This window comes from Tympanuchus pallidicinctus, unplaced genomic scaffold (assembly GCF_026119805.1).
Source record: "Tympanuchus pallidicinctus isolate F22 unplaced genomic scaffold, pur_lepc_1.0 scaffold15, whole genome shotgun sequence".
Taxonomy (NCBI): domain Eukaryota; kingdom Metazoa; phylum Chordata; class Aves; order Galliformes; family Phasianidae; genus Tympanuchus; species Tympanuchus pallidicinctus.
The window spans coordinates 19511609-19530102 of NW_026294669.1; the positions used below are offsets into that span (position 1 = coordinate 19511609).

At 34.2% G+C, this 18494-nt stretch overlaps 1 protein-coding gene across 6 annotated transcripts in view; it reads right to left on the reverse strand.

Annotated features, from left to right (window-relative positions):
* Positions 1-18494, reverse strand: part of LOC128076684 (neurabin-1-like) — a 41538-nt gene that overhangs the window by 4717 nt on the left and 18327 nt on the right. For 5 of the 6 annotated variants that reach the window (XM_052674626.1, XM_052674625.1, XM_052674628.1 and 2 more), the window contains exons 8-17: positions 17230-17283; positions 15112-15341; positions 14278-14374; positions 14010-14199; positions 13129-13280; positions 11165-11498; positions 8828-8912; positions 8347-8418; positions 7596-7791; positions 2439-2555 (exon numbers count right to left, since the gene is read on the reverse strand). In XM_052674626.1, the coding sequence (XP_052530586.1) occupies positions 2439-2555; positions 7596-7791; positions 8347-8418; positions 8828-8912; positions 11165-11498; positions 13129-13280; positions 14010-14199; positions 14278-14374; positions 15112-15341; positions 17230-17283 (1527 nt within the window). The remainder of the gene's footprint in view (positions 1-2438; positions 2556-7595; positions 7792-8346; positions 8419-8827; positions 8913-11164; positions 11499-13128; positions 13281-14009; positions 14200-14277; positions 14375-15111; positions 15342-17229; positions 17284-18494) is intronic. The other variant, XM_052674629.1, reaches the window with a different exon arrangement.

The following is an 18494-nucleotide window of genomic DNA, read 5'->3' on the forward strand; positions in this document are numbered from 1 at the left end:
ATAATGGATGTACAAGCACAACTGAAAACTTCAGAGGACTTCATGCAGTTAGAAATGCTTTCTCTTTGTCTGGCCTATGAAACAAAGGAGAGGGGTTACATTAGGAGCTAGTGCAGATGCACGGGATTGCGCTTACAGAGCACAACAGTTTAGCAGAGGTCCTAATTTCTATAGTACAAGCATTTCAAAGGATTTTTTTCTTTTTTAACCTCAGAATAGCTTGAGTCTGGTCACACAGACTCAGTGGCCACTAGCAAATGGAGCACACTGGGAACACTCAAAGTGTGTGCCGATTTCCAAGGTGAAGACAAATAGGACAATCCAGAAATTTGCTTCAAAGTGGAACTCCTAATTAAAATGCTAATGCAGACATAACAAATATGGATATATTGGCCCTCCTGATGTTCAGAACAGTAATTTTCACAAAATAAAAAGGCTTTGGAGAAGGCTTTGCTTGAAGTGCTCTGTGCAGCACTTCTATCAAGAGAACTGGAGAACAGTATTTTCTGTGCAGGCTACCAAGATTGGGGTGCTTAGCACAGAAAATGAAGATAGAAATTACAACAGGAATTTGAAAATGCCCATTTATTTTTTAAATCATTTTAGATAATAGTACTCCTCAACCTATAGCTGTAATACAAAATATATATTGGTAACTTCTTTTGTCTTATATTAGCGAGTATTTATGAATAACATACAACAGATACAAAATTTTTTACACTTCATGCTTGACCTTTACCTCAGTATTGTGTGGTCTATCAGCAGTAAGAAAGAACCAAAAAAATATACTGCCAAAGCTTTTTTCTACAAAGGCTAAAAATTATACACGTTATATTTACTATTTTATTCCAGTTGGAACTCATTAATTTCACTAGAGCTATGCTAGCCATTCAGCTTCAGTTATGTATTTTCAGAGTACTGCAGATTCATTCCTTTCTCCAGCTGAATGCAGTCCCCTACAGAATGCCAAACAGCTCTCGGCACCAGCTCCTCCATGCAGCATGGATTGCATCAGCTAGCAGCCTGCACCACACACGTCCTCCAGATGGTGCTAATAATTCCAACCATACTCCCAACATACTAGCAAACCCTGTATTTCATATTAGTAAGGACACAACCTAACATCATTTAGAAAATTGTAGCAAAAAGACAATCTTCATTAAAACACAATCATCTCCTCAGATAAGTGAGGGAGAAAAGGAATACTTATACAGTATAAATAAAACTTCTCCCTACTGCACAAAAGCACAATTGTAACTTTTCTAGGTGTATAAATAGGAACAAGAGAAGTGTGGCAGAACAAGAGTCAGAATATTGATTTTTGAGTAATGCTTATTTGTCGTTAACTAGCACTCTCCCCCCTAAAACTGTTTACCTTCCAAAGGTAGTACTGTCCCAAGCTACTTGTACATCAGTGAGTTTCCAAACCAGTCACTGCTGCAGCTGCCACCACACATGAATAACTTCAAATTCAGAAAGCAGAACTAGACCTACTTATGAAGAGTGGAAGCATGAAAGAACAATGTGCTCTCCTGCATAAAAACGTTAGTGATTCAGTAGGCAAGTATGGATGGACGCCCTGAAGGTGTTCAAGACAAAAAATACAACCTGAGGAAAAATGAATGCCATCACAAAATTTAAGAAGTTAAAATCTGTGAAAGAATAAGAGAGGTTACCACTAGTTCGCTGGACAACAAAATTGAGATGCCATTGCTCTGCCTAGCTGACTGCTGACCTGTCACCACCAGGTCACTTTCCCGAACTGCATGAGAGTCTGCCCAGAAAAGGCTGATTCTTCCATGCTCTTCTCTTCTCCACTTCAAAGAGGTGTTTCCATCTCTAGTCCTTTAACAATTTCAGGATTTGTAGAGCAGAATGTAGTGCTGCATATTTATAGCATTGTTTTAAGACTGTTTTGACTTCTATACATTACCCAGATTATTTTCACCAAAGCCTACTTTAATATAGCTAGTAGCAAACTCATTTATTAATTGCTGTTTTTTTCTTTCAAACATAGTCATTATCAGTATGGCTAGACCTCTAGCTCATTTCTGGCTGCATTCAGATTTAACAACTCCTGCACTGAGGTGAGGGTACAGTCAAAAATGTTGTAGTTTTCATTCATCCAGAAAGTTACTTCAAATTAGTGGAACAGAAATGTCTTATGCTATAAATTAAAAACTGTAACTTGATCCTACAGGGCTCATTCCAGTTTTTGTGATACAAAGGGGATCAAAACACAAAAGCCAATATGGGGCCTTCAAGTACATGTTCAATAATGGCTTAGGATTTTTTTTACAGCATTCTTCAACATTAAAATATGGAAAGAGTCATCCAGTTTCATGTAAAAAAAAAAAAAAAAAAAAAAGGGGATTCCATTAAACATGCTGTAGTATGAACAACATCAACAAGACACAGATACACACTTTGAAACTCACCTCATTTGAAGAGAAGGTTAAAGTGTGTGAACGACCTGACAGATTTGGTTCTGTCACTAACCCTGAAAGTTCACAACTTGGCTTGCTATGGTATGTATCATCTATGACAATTCTACTCTGCAAACAAGTGGAAATAATGTTTTATTAACTCACTCCTTGAAATAGCAGATCATAAGATGATATTCTAGTAATTTTGATTTTTGTAAAAAATAAAAATAAAAATAAAAAAATACTGTGACTATTATTTTTAGATCACACGTGAAAAGTATTCACTGGAACATGCTTCAGATCATTTTTTGTTTAAGTTCTGAATTCAAAACCACCACAACAAAATACAAGCAATATCCCTGATAAGAGAACCTTGTGTGGAGAATCAGTCATAACCTGAAGTTATGTAGAAGTATATAAGCAAATACACACAATTACTCTGTCAGTGGGCACAACACTCTTGGGGAGAGGTAATCTAAGATTCAGGTAGTGGAACTGCTCGTGGTGGGTTTGTATTCACGTGAAAGCACTACAGATGTGCTTAAGAAGATGTTATTCTATCAATGAGATAAAAATTGAAGTTCTAATTGTTTATGGTCATGAAGACTTACTTAAATTTTGTATTTGCCCACATCCAAACTACTGTCATAGGCAGTGGAACAAACTGGCTGTGTTGGCCCAATGAGCAATGAGAAGAGGAGTAGCAATGAGCTTTCAGCAGTTTACAGATCAAGGTTTAAATTAGTTCATGGATACAGAATGCAAAGCTTGCCCAAGGACAGGATTTATAGGACTCCCCTGTTCTGTGTTGCTGTTTATAACAGCTTCAGTTTTGGGGTGGCTACATTTGAGACACAGAATCATGTCATTTGAAAATCACCTTGATATGCAAACATACTATAGAGGTATGAAATATCTTTAGAAGCTTTTTTTTTCCTTAAGTAATACACTGTATCACAAGCTACGTTTGTGTAACTACGTTCTAGTTAAAATACTAGAAGTTGTAAAAACATCATTAAACTCCAATCACTAAGATGCGTTTACAAAAAAATGGTTCAACTCTGTAACCATAATTATGCAGTTCAGCAATCTGAAAAAATTACTTTCAAAAGAGCAAATTCTTCTGAAATAAAATTTTAACAAAGATCATATTTTTATAAGGGAATAAAATTCCAATTTAAAGAATATTACACTGCATGTAATTAAGTTAGAAATATAACTAATTTAAGAAGTATTGCATTGAAAGAATGTAAAATCTTCATAGTATTTACTGTTTACATTCAGTGATTACTCTTGGTCTCCTTTGAAAATCTGGATCTCCCTGTCTTGGCAATAGCAGCAGAATCTGGGTTCAAATTGAGTCATCAGCCACTAGCTGTTAAATGGCCCCAGGTCACCTGGCCAGTCTGGGACTCTGGCTGAAAGCTATGAAAAAGCCAGATGCTACACCTGAAGACTTCACATTACCTTGGTAAGAAAATCCTTCTAAAGAAAACAAATGTGTTTTGCAGGATATTTTCTAATTTGACTAAATCAATCTCTAACCCAGATCCCAATTTCTACCTTATTTTTCCTTTAATGAGTGAAAAATAAATCTGTTGGAAGCATGTCTCATATTTCTACCTTTTAAAAATCTGCCTACAAACTGCTTACAAACCATAAGCAATTATTTACCTTTATTTCTGAAGTCTCTACTCAACTATCTAAACTTCGTAAGGATGCCATACCATATATATGTATAAGTAATCCGAAAGCCCATATTAATTTGATTTTAAATATATTTTTCAAACATAATTTATGCTTCTATAAAATGATTTGTTCGAAGTTTTCTTTATTGAGCACCTTCATATTTGTGTTCCCATTTCAGTTTAACCTGAACTCTGAATTTTCCGGATTATTCTATCTTAGTTTTAGGGGTGATAATTCAATATTTTCCCAAAAGTATTGATATACACTTCCACTCTTCACAGAAACAAACAACGACCACAAGCAAAACAAATTGACTCTTTCTGCTATTCCATCACAGTGTGACATTCTACATGATTAGTAAGATGTTTAACCTGCCATACAGATTATTATAATAACTAATTATATTAGTTAGTTAAGGTGATTTAAATCTAATTATATAATTAAAATCTAATTGCACTCAACGTTAGGAGCTTCTTTAGTCTTTTACATGCAAAAATTATTACCAGAAACAAGATTATCTTTTGTCCATCAATCTAATCTCAGCTACTTTCAACTCATAGAGAAGTGTATTGAGGTGCTCATATTTTAACCTCTCTTTTTTATTCCTTGCAGAGAAATTGTGAACAATTCAGAAACAAAGTTGTACTATGGAAAAAAAAAAAAAAAAATTGAAGAGGACAGGATAACAATCGAGCCTCAACATTTAATGAGATGAGGGGGAAAAAAAAAAAAAAAGAAGAAAACATAACCAAAATAAAAGTATTTCAGTGTGTCAGCACCAGTTGTAAAGCATTCTCTCTTCTCTTTTTCCTGCCCCAGCTCGGGCCTTGATTTCCTCTTAAAGACTTAGAGCCAGTTGCAAAGACTTTTCATTCCTGAAGAGAGCTTGGATAGAAGAGATTTTATATGTACACTTCTCAAGGTTTAAGGTACAGAGATATATAAATAATTTACTCCACAGCATTCTTCATTGCAACAAAAATAAAGCACTGCATACAAGTTTACAGAAGATAATCTGAAAGAGTGAAGAATGCAAACATTATATACATGTTTGTAGTGTTTTAGAGAACAGGCTGAAATCAACGGGCAGATTACACGAAGGGATTTCTTCAAGAACTCTAATTTAGAAGTTTTCTGAAGCTAAACTGTCTGCAAACAGATCACAGGATTTTTGTTTCCTGTGTTCCTACTTTTCATAGGTAACAAGAATTTGACTCAAAGCTTTGAAGGCTAAGTTTAGTATTATTTTAAGAAAACAAGATTTTCCAAGAAGCAGTAATTCCAAGAAGTAAGTTTCACAGAAACAGGAAACAGTTAAAGTGTAACTGCAGTCCTTACACCATCAATCTTTAAACACAAATACACAAATGAGACAATGCCAAAGACTCAATGGCTTTAGAGTCTTACATGACAAGAGTTTCTACTTCTACCTCCTCATTACAAGTGCTTTCATCTGCTTATATGTGATACCACAGGCATAAGAGCAGAAAATACTACCACCATGAAAAAGAATATTCTTTCCTTAAATTCTACTAAGGTAATTTTGTCCCTACCATTACATTGTTTTAGTAAGAAAACTCACTGCTGAATGGTCAGACACATTTCCGTCTCAGTTTTCGAGTCTTTTCACCACCAACTAAAGATTTCTTACTTATAGCACAAACTTAACAGGCAGGTTAGAAATTATGAAGATAAATCTTTCCAAGCAGCGTTTACTGTTACATTAAAAGCTTTAAGGAAAAAAAACACAAACAAACCAAATGGTTGCAAAGTGAAAACAGCTTGACTTTGGAGAGGATGTACATGATTTTAGGATCAATTAATGCATGATAATCTGTTCTTTGACATGGTCAGCTTTCTGTTTTACAAAGCAGACATGCAGCTAAAGACTACTATATGACTTCAGCTGCTGATTTGCAACTGGCACTAAGGAAAAGAGCAGAGCAGCTATTATATACTGGAGCATAAGACAAAAGCTAAAAATAAAACAGTAGGCAAGAAACTAGCTGGAAGGTTAAAGTGATAAAAAGTCTGGAAAAGCAAACACATGAGAAAGAAAAGGTATTAATTCAGAGGACTGTGAAAGGGAAGAGAGAGGAATTAATTTGGTAAGATCTATGCATTTTTGATTGTTAACTAAAGTACATATAGAAACACATTAAAGGGTGCTTAAGCACATTTTGAGAGCTTATAGTAGAAATGCAGCAGGGGGATTTTTACTATGCACTGAATAGTTGCTTGTATCAAGCAGAAAGGAGGAATTAAGAGGTGAAGAATGGGTTCTTCTGAGACAGTGACTCTTTGAAAGCTAAGCCACTGAATGTTTATCTACACAGAAAGTATCTTGATAACTTTGCTTCAGCCTATTAAGATATTCACTTCAATGTGGTTCTTGCAATTCTGATATCTTTGGCTTATTTATGAAAATGCCTTAGCTTCAATAGAAGCAAATAACACAAGAAAGTATAAATACACAAGTCACATGCACACACTGAACAGTACTCTGTGAAGGACAGCTCTACTTAAGGAATTAAAGGGTTCCTACTCTTATTACATTTTTATAATAATGCGCGGTTCTAAACCCACTGTCTGTATTTTTTGCAAACTTATGTACCGTGTATGTGCACAGCTTAATCATATGACAGCCACTGTAAATTCACACTAAGAAATCAGACAGTAGTTTAAAAACTGCTTCATGATAGGATTTTAGTGCACATTATATCTGCAGACATGGAAAGCCAACTTGTTATCTGACAGTTACGCAAAACATCAGCAAACTCCACAAACTACAGCCCAGCATGTTTTTCTCTCTAATAACATTTAGGAAGAGAAAAAAGTGAAACAATTTTTTAGAAAATCAGAGTGAAGAAGTGTGAAACTTAAGACTTAGTTTGTGAGGTTACTTAAAATACTACAATTTTGAATCTGAAAATCCAAAGGAAACAAGAATAAAGGAAACTTGTTAAGAATATCACTAACAGTCTTACACTGAAAAAAGTTTTAATGAAACATTTAGACAACACACATATTGTTTGTGGGCATTTCTTTCATGTAATTTTAATCCCACTACTGCCAATGCGTACACAAAGCTACAAAACTGGGACATTACTGAAGGTTTCACTAAACTTTTTTACTTCTCACACCCATTTCTTCCACATAATTTAAACAGCAAAGATGGGATTTTTATGGTTATAGACTGAACCATGTAATCTTACTGTTAAAGTTTGGTTAAACTGCTTTAACTATTGAATATTACAGTTGCTCAGAAGCAATTTTCTGGGAGTTCTATAGATGTTTCTCTCAGCTTTAAATACTTCTCTTAAATGGAATACTTGTACAGACTCAAGCTTCTGCAGTCAAGTTTACAAGAGGTGATATCATCCAGGTCTGCCATCAAGATTCCACATACTAAGCACTACACATTTTACTTTGTCAAGATGCAACACTTAAATATTCAAAGCACAAATTAGTCATCTTTACCTTGCTTCTGTTCTTGTCTTGACCATGTTCACAACTGTCCTGTCCACTCTGAGTAAAGTGCAGACTACTACTAGAAACCTGAGGTTCTTTGTGACTGTCTCCAAACCACGAGAAAGGCATGCAAGTGGGAACAGGAGAATCTGAGTCTGACGCAGACAGATTGTTGCCAGAATCATCCAACAGTTCTCGAGAACCTCTGAAATAAGTTAAGTTTTTTTTAAATAAAGCAAAAATGCAAACCCACAAGAAAGAAGCAAACAAAAATACACACCACTCACTTGCACCTGTTTCACAGCACAGTTGTTATTAAGAATGAAAACTGAGACTTGCCTTTGAATATCCATGCAAAATAATTTGGGTTATTGGTTAAGATCTTTTTTAATATTTCACAAAAATAACTGAACAGTTTCAAATATTTGATAATTCACACATTCTTTTCCTTCAGAAGTAAAATACAGTTTTAGTATTTAAGATAGGGTGTAACATGCTAGTCTTATGAGCCACTTTAACAATGTCACCTTGATTTACTATTTCCTCTATGCTACCCTTTTTACTTTAAATATTTTAAAACTTTTAGTTCCACTTTTTCTTACGTCGTGAAATCAGAAGCTCATCTCCATATTCTTACAATAATCTTTACAGAATTGTGCCACTGCTCCATTTGAATATACTTTAAGGTCAACCATTAATGATGATTTCAAAGAAATTCTTAAAATTCAGCACATATTACTGAAACAAAAAGAACAAATACCTGCTATCCAGAGAGCCTCTTACACTTTCTTTCTCTTGTTTCTTGCCCTTGCCCCCAGATTTCCGTAATCCACTGATGTGAGAAACACAATTTTCATGTAGTGTTTACATTTACACAGTGCAAAACTTTTTTCAGTCAGTGTCAACAGTTATAAAAAGCCACATTTGTATTGTTACACAGAGTGTGATTTTGTAAATTATGCATGCAATTAAGTATTGTCATTTATATTTAAGAACCATGACCAAATTCTGAAAATTCCTTTCAAAAAATCACATATAACCAAGATAAATACAGAAAATACCCAAAGAAACTTAATATTCAGTGACTCAACAAAGAGAAAGAACATAATTTTACTGCTATATAAATGTGCATGAACCAGTACTACAAGATTTTCTCAATATTTTCTTCTCAGAGAATATGATGCTACCCAAAAGCAACAGAGAAAGCCATTGATCTCCAAACTAACACAAATCAATCTTACCCAAAATCTGGAAATCGCCTTTTGGACTTCCCTGATGATGTTCCTTCATTTGTTTCTACTGTTTTGTCTTCATTTTTTTTCTCTTCTGTTTTCCGTAGAGGAGTGAAAAATAAAAACGTTGTTCTAAAAATACTTGCAAGTTTCAAGTATTCATGATGAAAAATGCTTCTAAATAAATAAGATCCTAAAACCTGAGTAACAGTATTTACAGCATTTAGTTATCTTCTACAGTTCTCTCCCTCATTCTGGGTCAGCAGCTAGTCTAGGCTAGCTATTTGGAACTTGGGCTAATGTATGCCTGCTGCTTGCTACAGAAAGCACGTCTGAGCAGCACACTAGCCAAAACATGGAAAGAAGCATTACTGAGATTTTTAAGCATTAGCTAGGACAGAGACAATTTCTAACAAAAATTATATCATAGAGATATGAAATAAGTAGGACGTATCTTGTTCAGAATATTAAAAGAAAGGTTTTGTCTGAGCTGTACAGTAAAGACAGCAGTTACAATCCAATGATTCTAAAAGACGCATCAAGAAGCTTAAATTTGTTATTTGGCTTTTGTTAACAGCCAAATGTTTCTATCAAACAATGATTAGCAGTGAGTACAGTGATCATAGTCCCTTTAATCTGTTCCTAGTGAGAAACAAGACAGATGAACAATGCTGCAATCCCCATAAAGTTCAAGATCTATATGTTGTTTAAACATCTGCATCACATCTGGAAAAAAGGCCAATGTTAAAATTTTGCTGAGAACTGCAAATCAGTCAAACATACATTATGCTGCTTATGGTGCCAGTGTTCCACAGAAATATTTTAGGACCTTTAGTGACTATACATAGTCTGTGACATAGCTCTCCTCTATCTTATGTCAAGGCAAGTATTTAGACTTTTTAGGTTTGTAGCTTGAGCTGTTATCAACTGCTTAATTGAAACAGCATTTACTCTGTAAATGCCTTTTAGATGGGATTTTAAAAATGTGAAGTTGTCCATCTTTTTGCATATCAAAATATGCTTAGAAAGGAACTTTTGCTTACAATCTTTGTTAAATGCATTCTTTTGTTCATTTAATATCAAAGCCATATGCTATGCAATCACTATTGCTCATCCTAGATGAAGATTAGACCTTTTTCTTGTAACCGTATACATAAAAATTTGTGTTTACAGATTGTTCAAATTTGGAATTTGGTTTGAGCAATCATAATATTTGAAAATTTCATGTAGCAATAAACTGAAAACACCACAAATATTAGTCAAGATCCTTGATTAGTCAAGATCTTTTAAGAACAGAAGCTTAAAGTAAGTATTCTAAGATTAAGGCCTAGATAAAGAACGTAAGTAGCAAAAGCAATGCAGTGCTCCCATGAAAAAAGAGACATTTATTTGAACTGGGAGAGTTTATTAATATCTGCTTAATATTTGCAGGAAATTTAAACATTCAAATATTTCTTACATTCTATTTATGCAAAAAATACTACACTGATATTACTGTTTGATACTACTCTGATAAATATGTACATGAAAACAGACTAAAAAATAAATTCTAATCCTTAATAGAATGCCTTGAAAATTCTGGCTGACAGTCATTCAGATCTCAAAACACCTTATGAGTTTTAAATTTTTATGATATTTAAGGGAGCCCGATCCCAGCATATTTAATGGATATACAAGTGATTTGGCAGCTCTATTGAGTATTCTCAAAAGCAACTTTTTAAATACATACTACATTACTTCAGTAGTGTCTTGGCAAAGGCCAAGAATTGGCTCTGCTTCCAAAGCTGCTGTTTGTAATCAACAGACACTCTTCTCAAGGAAGAGGAACTGACTGGCTATATATTAAATGCAGCAACAGTAAACAAATTCATCTCAGGTAGAGCTGACAAGAGAAAGTTACTATCTTGATGTCCACACTGGAGGGCTTAAACATGACTTTACGCGGACAAATGTTCAGTTTTAACTTCCTTTAAGTGCTTAAAAGCTTGCAAATTGCTGTGTTTTTTATTTGTTTTGTTCTTACTAATCATCAGGTTCTGAGTACTAAGAATGGCAATCTCTCCAGTATAATGACTGTCGTTAGTACTTCCTCCTCTTTTGATCCATTTAAAGAACTATGTTCACTTCAGTACTTCTAATGGAAACTCAAATAAAACAGAATAAAATGGTCTTGCATACATTCTTGTTAACTTTAGACTTTCCTGAAGAGTTAAGAAATGGGTTTAGAACAAGTAATTAGTTGTCAGTTTCTTTTCTTACTAAGTAGTTTATTGCTCAATAATAATTTATATCTAAAACGATAGCGATTCCAAAGTATTAAAATAATAATAAAGTCTTAGGTCTTACCCTTGGCCTCTTTTCCTTTCCCTTTTACTTCTCTTTGCTTAACATTCTTGGTATACCCTTGAGGAGAATTTGGAGCCATCTCTTCAGGAGTAGGTGAATGGGTGGTGGTTGTGCTGTTTTCGCTGTTTGGTTTGTGTACTGGAGAAGAGTGTGTGGAAGCAGAAGGACTTGATTCTAAAGGACTTTCAGTACTTTGTGTTTTTTCAGGCTTTTCACTCTTTCGCTCTATGTCATCCAAATGAGGCAGAGTTAATTTTTCACTTATTTCTGAGATCTTCGTTAGACATAGAGTAGAAACTTCTCTGCTGAGAACAACATCTTCTGAATCCTCATCCTTCAAGAAATTCAAAAGTCACTTTATAAACGTGATATAGAATCAGTTGATTTTTTACTTTTTCATTTAACCTTTTGCCATGATTTAAGGATCTCCTATGTTATGCACAAACTTGCTCAGTTCAGAAAATTACAGTTACAATTTTAGCTTGATGAGTTGCAGATATCATCTAAATGACAGAAAGCTGGTTTTACAGGCTCCCATAAGCTTTTGCACATTCAAATCATCTTTATCTAGACAATTAGGAAAGATTCTATTATATATTGCATATTCCAAATCAGTTTTAAAACCCTTTCAAACCAAGTAATTCTCCCTCTGCTACAGGTACTCTCATATACCAGTTGTGTACCTTTGTATCTACAACTGTTTTCCCCCTTACATCCTGCACTCATGTGCTTATTCTCACGTTAAAATCTCTGCAAGATTCTGTAAGTTCATGAACAAAATTGTTTATGGTTTTTTTCCCCCTCTTCTCTTTCACTTGCTCCATTAAAGGAGACAGTTGATGCCCAGAATCTACTTCAATTAGAATTTCACAGGTAATGACATCAATGTGTGGATAAGTACTTAATCATGATACTAGCCAAGATGACAGGCTTGTCATGGAAAAGGGCCATCTTCAGGGAGAACATAAATACAGACCATATGATTATCTTACATCAAAGAAAATTAAAATAGAATCACACTACGGGCAAACTTTACTGGTTTTCTGTACTGCTAGCAGATGAATGAGTAGAAATAAAAATACAGATAGAGACCTTAAGAGCTATCAGTATTACACTGCTATTTCATAACACTAAATTACATCCTTGAACAAAATTTATAACTTCTAACTTTCAACTTTTTCAAATAGAATGAGAATGCTGCTACATATTTTTGAGAAAACACAAAGTCAATAAAATCAAATAAAGAGTTCATGAAATTGCAAAACCAAAGTTCCCAAGTTTAAATTCAACCAAGACGTCTGAAAAAAGAGAAGGCTGAAAGTGAAGGGGACACACAAAAAGGGCACACCACCAAGGGAAGCTACTAAGAGAAGTCTCAGATTCATACAATTATTATGAATGAAAAACCATGCTAAGAATAGGTAGCCATTGTACAAGTAGAAACGGAAACAGAGTTAGGTATTGTTAGATGCACCACTGGGAATTTAAGACCAGACAGAAGGACAGAAGTTAGATAGGGCCACAAATTGCATTAGAACATTTTACTGCTACATTTTGTTACAGACATAAGTGATTACATATAGAATAAAATATTTCAGAAAAAGTTTAGTTTTTGAAGAATATTTCTAATTATTGATAACTTGTTTCAGATGAAGGGATTGCAGCATAGATAAGCATGTTCCACAACATACCACTCTGGTACTATGTCAGAATTTTTCAGTAAAAATGGCATATAGTAAACTTGAATACCTCTTTGCTAACTTCAAATTAACTATGCTACAACAAACTTGCCACAGATCACATATGTGAACCTGAATAAGGCCTTTCCACTTGACACACAGCATAAAAATCTCATGCTTTGGCACAGTCTGAATGAAGCTTCGACGTCACTTCAAATTGAGAATACAAGTAAAACTGAATTTTTGAACGCTTTTGAATGCCTAGTTTTCTACTCATAGCAGTACCTGTAGATTCGCAGTCTGTTGTCCAGCCCCAAGAGTTTCTTTCAGCTTTGATCGAGAAGGTGGCTGGCGTTTTACTTTCAAAGCAAGCTGAGCTTTTGCTTTGTGGGCACTGGTGTCTAATCTGGGAGTATCCCCAACAAAAGCATCAAAATCTGTAACGAATACGTACTTCTTTAAAAGAGTATTAGCATGCAAGTTCTCCAACCCACACTTCAGAAAAATATTCAGAAGCTAATCAGCAGATGGAATAATCCTGATTTATTAATATATGACAATACTATTTTTATAATGTTGTAATATTTTATCATTGTGATTAAAAATAACTGACTAATTTGAATTTCAACCAGATTTCTTCAATTTTTTTCTTCAAATAAAATCAGTCAGGATTGTAATAATTGTATTTATGTCTCGAATACTTGATTTTATTCTCAAACTGATGAGAATTTATGCCCCAAATATACTTTCCTTTGAGATAAAGACCCTTTAAAAAGTACATAAGCACCAACCAAATCTTGTTAAAATATACGTCTCATTTGAAACACTGTCCGATATTTGATAAAGTTCTGGGAATACAATCACTACAAAACTTAAATCATGAACTATGGCTTATATAAAAACTTTCTACAACCAGCAGAACTGGACTTAAACTGAAGTATGTCAACATTTTAGCCTTGCTAATATTATTGATTTCACTACTAGATAACATGAGGAAAAGTAAATATAGTCATCTTCCCTCCTCCCTCCATAGTCATTTAAGAAATTCTGAAAATGTTGGAGGACCTCTTATCCAACAAGATTATGGTTCTGTTAATAAAGAAATCACCACACATATTAATGCTCCCTAACTTCTGTTAAGTGCAAATCAAAGATCTAACACTTACCAGAAACCAACATCTCTGAAGAATTTACTCTTTCCTGTACTGATTCTGTTTCTTTTTCACTCTCTTCTCTCATCTTTGACTGCTCATTATGCTGGTTTGGATTTTGACAACTGTCTTCCAATAAACTCCCACTTCCAAACATATATGGCATCTTCTCATAAACTATTAGTTTGTTTTCAAGCTCTGAAATCTGTAAGAATTGAAGTGTAGAAGTGAGACAAATCCTCTAGAACGCAGATGTTTGTTTTAAAATCTAACAATGTGTTACCTTTTCCTGATACACTTTCAGCTGTTCTGCATATTTCTGGTCTCTCTCTTCAAGTACCCTTAAATGATCCTCCTCTTTTTTCAGAAACTCTATTTCCCTGGTGAAAAGGAACATACATACATATGAAACAATAGTATGTAGAAATGTAGAAAAATACAGAAAATAAATATGCCCAGTTGCATTTATTAAAAATCTTCCTGTTAGTAAGTACATTGAAAAAAATCAATCTGTACTGTGTCATAGATTCATTTATTTCATAGTGTCACAAAGTAGTGCATATATTTGCGTATATAATATTTACTTTATCACAGAATAAGTCACTTACGACACTAATTCACTCTGGGCTGAAAAACACTTGATCTTAAAAACTGGCAATCAAGTTGCACTCATCAAATATATGCAGAACTTTAATAATTGGATTTTTCTTCCACAAACATACACACATGCAGCATTTTCCTTCCAAAAGCTATGGTAGATTTTCTTACAGAGAAGTAAATAACATTTTAATTTTCTATTTGGTTTCTCCTAAAGAAATCGCAATGATAGGTTATACTAAAAAGAAATAATGATTGCCAAAAGGAAACAGAATAAATAAATAAATAGAATAAATAGAATAAATAAAAGCTACTTTTTCATGCAAGGTAGACTCAAAAGCAGCAGCAAAACTTTTGAAAAACCTTTTCAGAAGTTGACTGAAGATATGGAAGAATCGAGCATGTATAGCCCTCTGCCAAATGACAAAAAGTGTGTTAAGCAAATCATACCTTTACATATTTTTGTTAGTTTTTCCTCTGATGTACAAAATATGCGAGAAAGGAAGAGAGACCTACTTACTTCTGTTGGTAATCCTTGAGCAGTTTCTTGGCCTTGTTGTATTTCTTTTCAAGGGCATCACATTGTTCTTGTGTTTCTTTAAGATGCTCATTTACTGTTTTGCACAAACTCTGTGCTTCTAACCAGTAGGTCTCTAACTTCTTAATTTTCTCCTTGCTTTCCTCTAAGTTTTGCTGAAGTTGGGCTTTATTTAATTTCCATTCACTTTTTTCTGCTTCAACAACTTCTAACTGAAAAGATTGAGAATTAATAAAATAATCTAAACTAAAAGATGAAACAAACAGTACATGTTTAGTAGAGAACAGTTAATAACGACTTATCAATAACATCAAAACAAGACACAGAACTTTTAAAGAAATCATATCAACTCCTCCAAACCTTGCTAATCCAAGTTCTAGAACTCAACTCTCAGGTGTCTTTTACTACTTTCTCATTAGTATTGCTTCCTTTTAAAAGAGTTAAAATTAGTAAAATCTTTACTGTTATTTGTTAAATAACTCGCCATCTCCATCCCTGGACAACCTATTTTGAAATAGTTGCAATCCAGCATTTACTTACTGCTAAATTTTCGATTTGCCTTAGATTACATACCTATAAATGGTATTGAAGGAGGTATCTTACCTAACAAACTCCTTAAACAATTAGCTATCCAATTACTTTTTTATAGCATTCAGTACTAAACATCACCGATTTCTTACTCTTGGTAGCAATCATTATGGCATTCTTAATGATGGGAGTTACAATTTCCCTTCCAAAATGCTTTTTGGCAGTGAATGTTCTTGTGTGTATTTGAAATAGTATAAAGACCAGCTCTCCATGCTACTACTTTGTTACCAACAGCTTGTTTAATATAGCTAATGAGAACAGTAGATCTTCCCTGACACTTTAATAAGACAAGGTCACCTTAACAAAGTATTACATATCCCTGGATTGATAACTAACAAGAAAATTAAGCAATCCCTCAACAAATGAAAGAAATAAGCCTCCTTCAGCTTAACAGCAGTCATGTTATGGAAATGAATATTAATCAATATGAAGTTCTCTGGGCCTGGCCACCTATCTTGGAGATACTATTTGCACTAGGGAAGCTGCTGCTTGTGAAATTAGGTAAGATCACCTCCTGATGGAACAGAAATGTTGGAAGAATGAAACATTTACTGAATTTTAAAAAAAATGAGGCAAAAGAGTTATACTAATACCAACATTTTTAACAGTTTTTTTAGCAAACCAGTGGGCTAAACATCAGGAATACTGCAAGAAGGAATACCATCAGAAAGTTAAATCAAAACTATCATAAGAACATAAAGTTTCAGATGCTGTGACTTTCCACACCTAGAGCTATAAAATTTTGCAAAGTGCAGGAAAAACTCCAGTAGATATTGTTATTCAAATTATTGTAATCTGAAGCTTTATCTTAGCCATGTCTCCTGCCACCCTCCTCCAATGGCATAGTGTGACTCATCCTAAAGCACACATTTCTTGTCAAGAAAACACTGAAGGATAATGGAATAAAAGCAGCTGCTCACCTACAGCAAATATTTCTAGAAAAAGACCATGCACAGATCTGCATCAATGGAAAAAGTGGCAAAAAGAACAAGAAACCTTTTCTCAGATAACTCAGAAGTTATCCAATCCTCACTGGAAACAACAACAACAACAAAAAAAAAAAACCTACTGGAAAAATCTCTTTCCTCAAAGGTGGTCGAAATGTGGGAGAGGTTAAGATGGCAAAGAAGGTAACAGAAACAACTTTCTGGCAACAGAAAGTCAGGCACTAACCACTATCTACAAACGCCAAGTCCATACTCAAAAAACAGGTTCCCTGCATTGAAAATATTCTCTCACTTGGTTGCAATCTTGCTTCACAGAGTGCCAGCTAAATTCAGTTTGATGGTAAGCAGTAATACTGAAGCATTCATTTTAAAATGGCACTTTTCCCAGCCCCTATTTGAGGATAGGTCTTCAGAAATAACTGTCTTGCTTAACACAGTAACACAGCCTGAGGCCTAAAACAGATTGCTGTCCTTCGCATTCAGCTTATTCCTGGTAAAATTTGCTGTTAGAAACAGTAATTAAAAAACAAAAAAACAACTCAGTCACAATTCTTTGAAAACTTACCTTCTCCTTCAGTTGATTCACTTCAGCTACTGTTACTGCATGTTTTAACTGCAGCTGAAACAAACAAATACAAACTTGCAGGAGCACACAGGAAATGATACTTGAAATGCAAGTTTCAATGTTTGTCTAATCTCCCTCACATTAAGTCACCTTATTTTTCAACTACAGAAGAAGTAAACGTGAACTTAAAAAAAAGAAGTTAAACTAGATCATCACCTATGGTATAGAAAAAATGTTGAGTTTTTAACATTTGGATAAGTGAGGAGGTTAAGATAACATTTCAATGTTCTAGGAAAATGAGAAGGCAGTAATGCAGTTATGACAACAACTTGTACATAGAATCAAGTAAAAATGTAACAGTATTTTTTTTTTTTTTAAACTTATCAGCACTGACAAATAAACACACAAGGTTTGATTTGAAAGTAAGCTTTGTACTTCAGAACAGAAATCTTCATAGAACAGTTACAGATGGATAAAGGCTACATCTGAACCAAATGTAAAAATCACTTTTAACGTGACAAGGAAACAGCATGCATATGAGTGTAAAGGTTTTTTCTGACAATTGTCAGTTATTTCTTATATTTAACACTCCATCTATTAACCTGGGGGACCTTTTTACTTTTTAGTAAGGCATAATATACTGAATATTAAAACAGATGTATCCATAAATTAAAATCCATAACTGAAATTATGTTCATAACAGTGTGGTAATGATTCTAGCTGGGAATTCAATAGCACCCCAAGTAAATATGACACTTTTAAAGATGCCATACATAGCATCTGTGCCTCTCACAGAGAAGATGTAAATGCTCTCTATTTGAATTTTCAAACTATTGATCACTTTCTCAACATCAGGATTACCCAGAAAACAAACTTGAGAAGCTCTGCAAATATTGATCTTTTATAAAAATAAGTATGTACAGATAGCTTCTGAGAGTGCCAAGCTGAGATCAGACAGCTTTTTTGCAGTGTATTTTTCTTCTCTTGAATGAAAGTCACAAGTACTTAAAGCTACCAAAAAACCCACAGGCCCCTCCATGCCAAACACTGTACCACTTAAATCCCAGAATATAATCCACAGGCCTGAATAAGGCCAATAAGCTCTTTAATAAACCCATTGGGAAAAAGGATCCCAATTTTCCAATTATGTCAAGTAGGGAATCACATAACGGAACCTCCTACTTGTTCCTAAGTAAGTTCTTTATTTCCAACCTTTCCCCTTCTCACCAAAATGTAACCAAAAAAACCAAAACAAAACAAAAAAA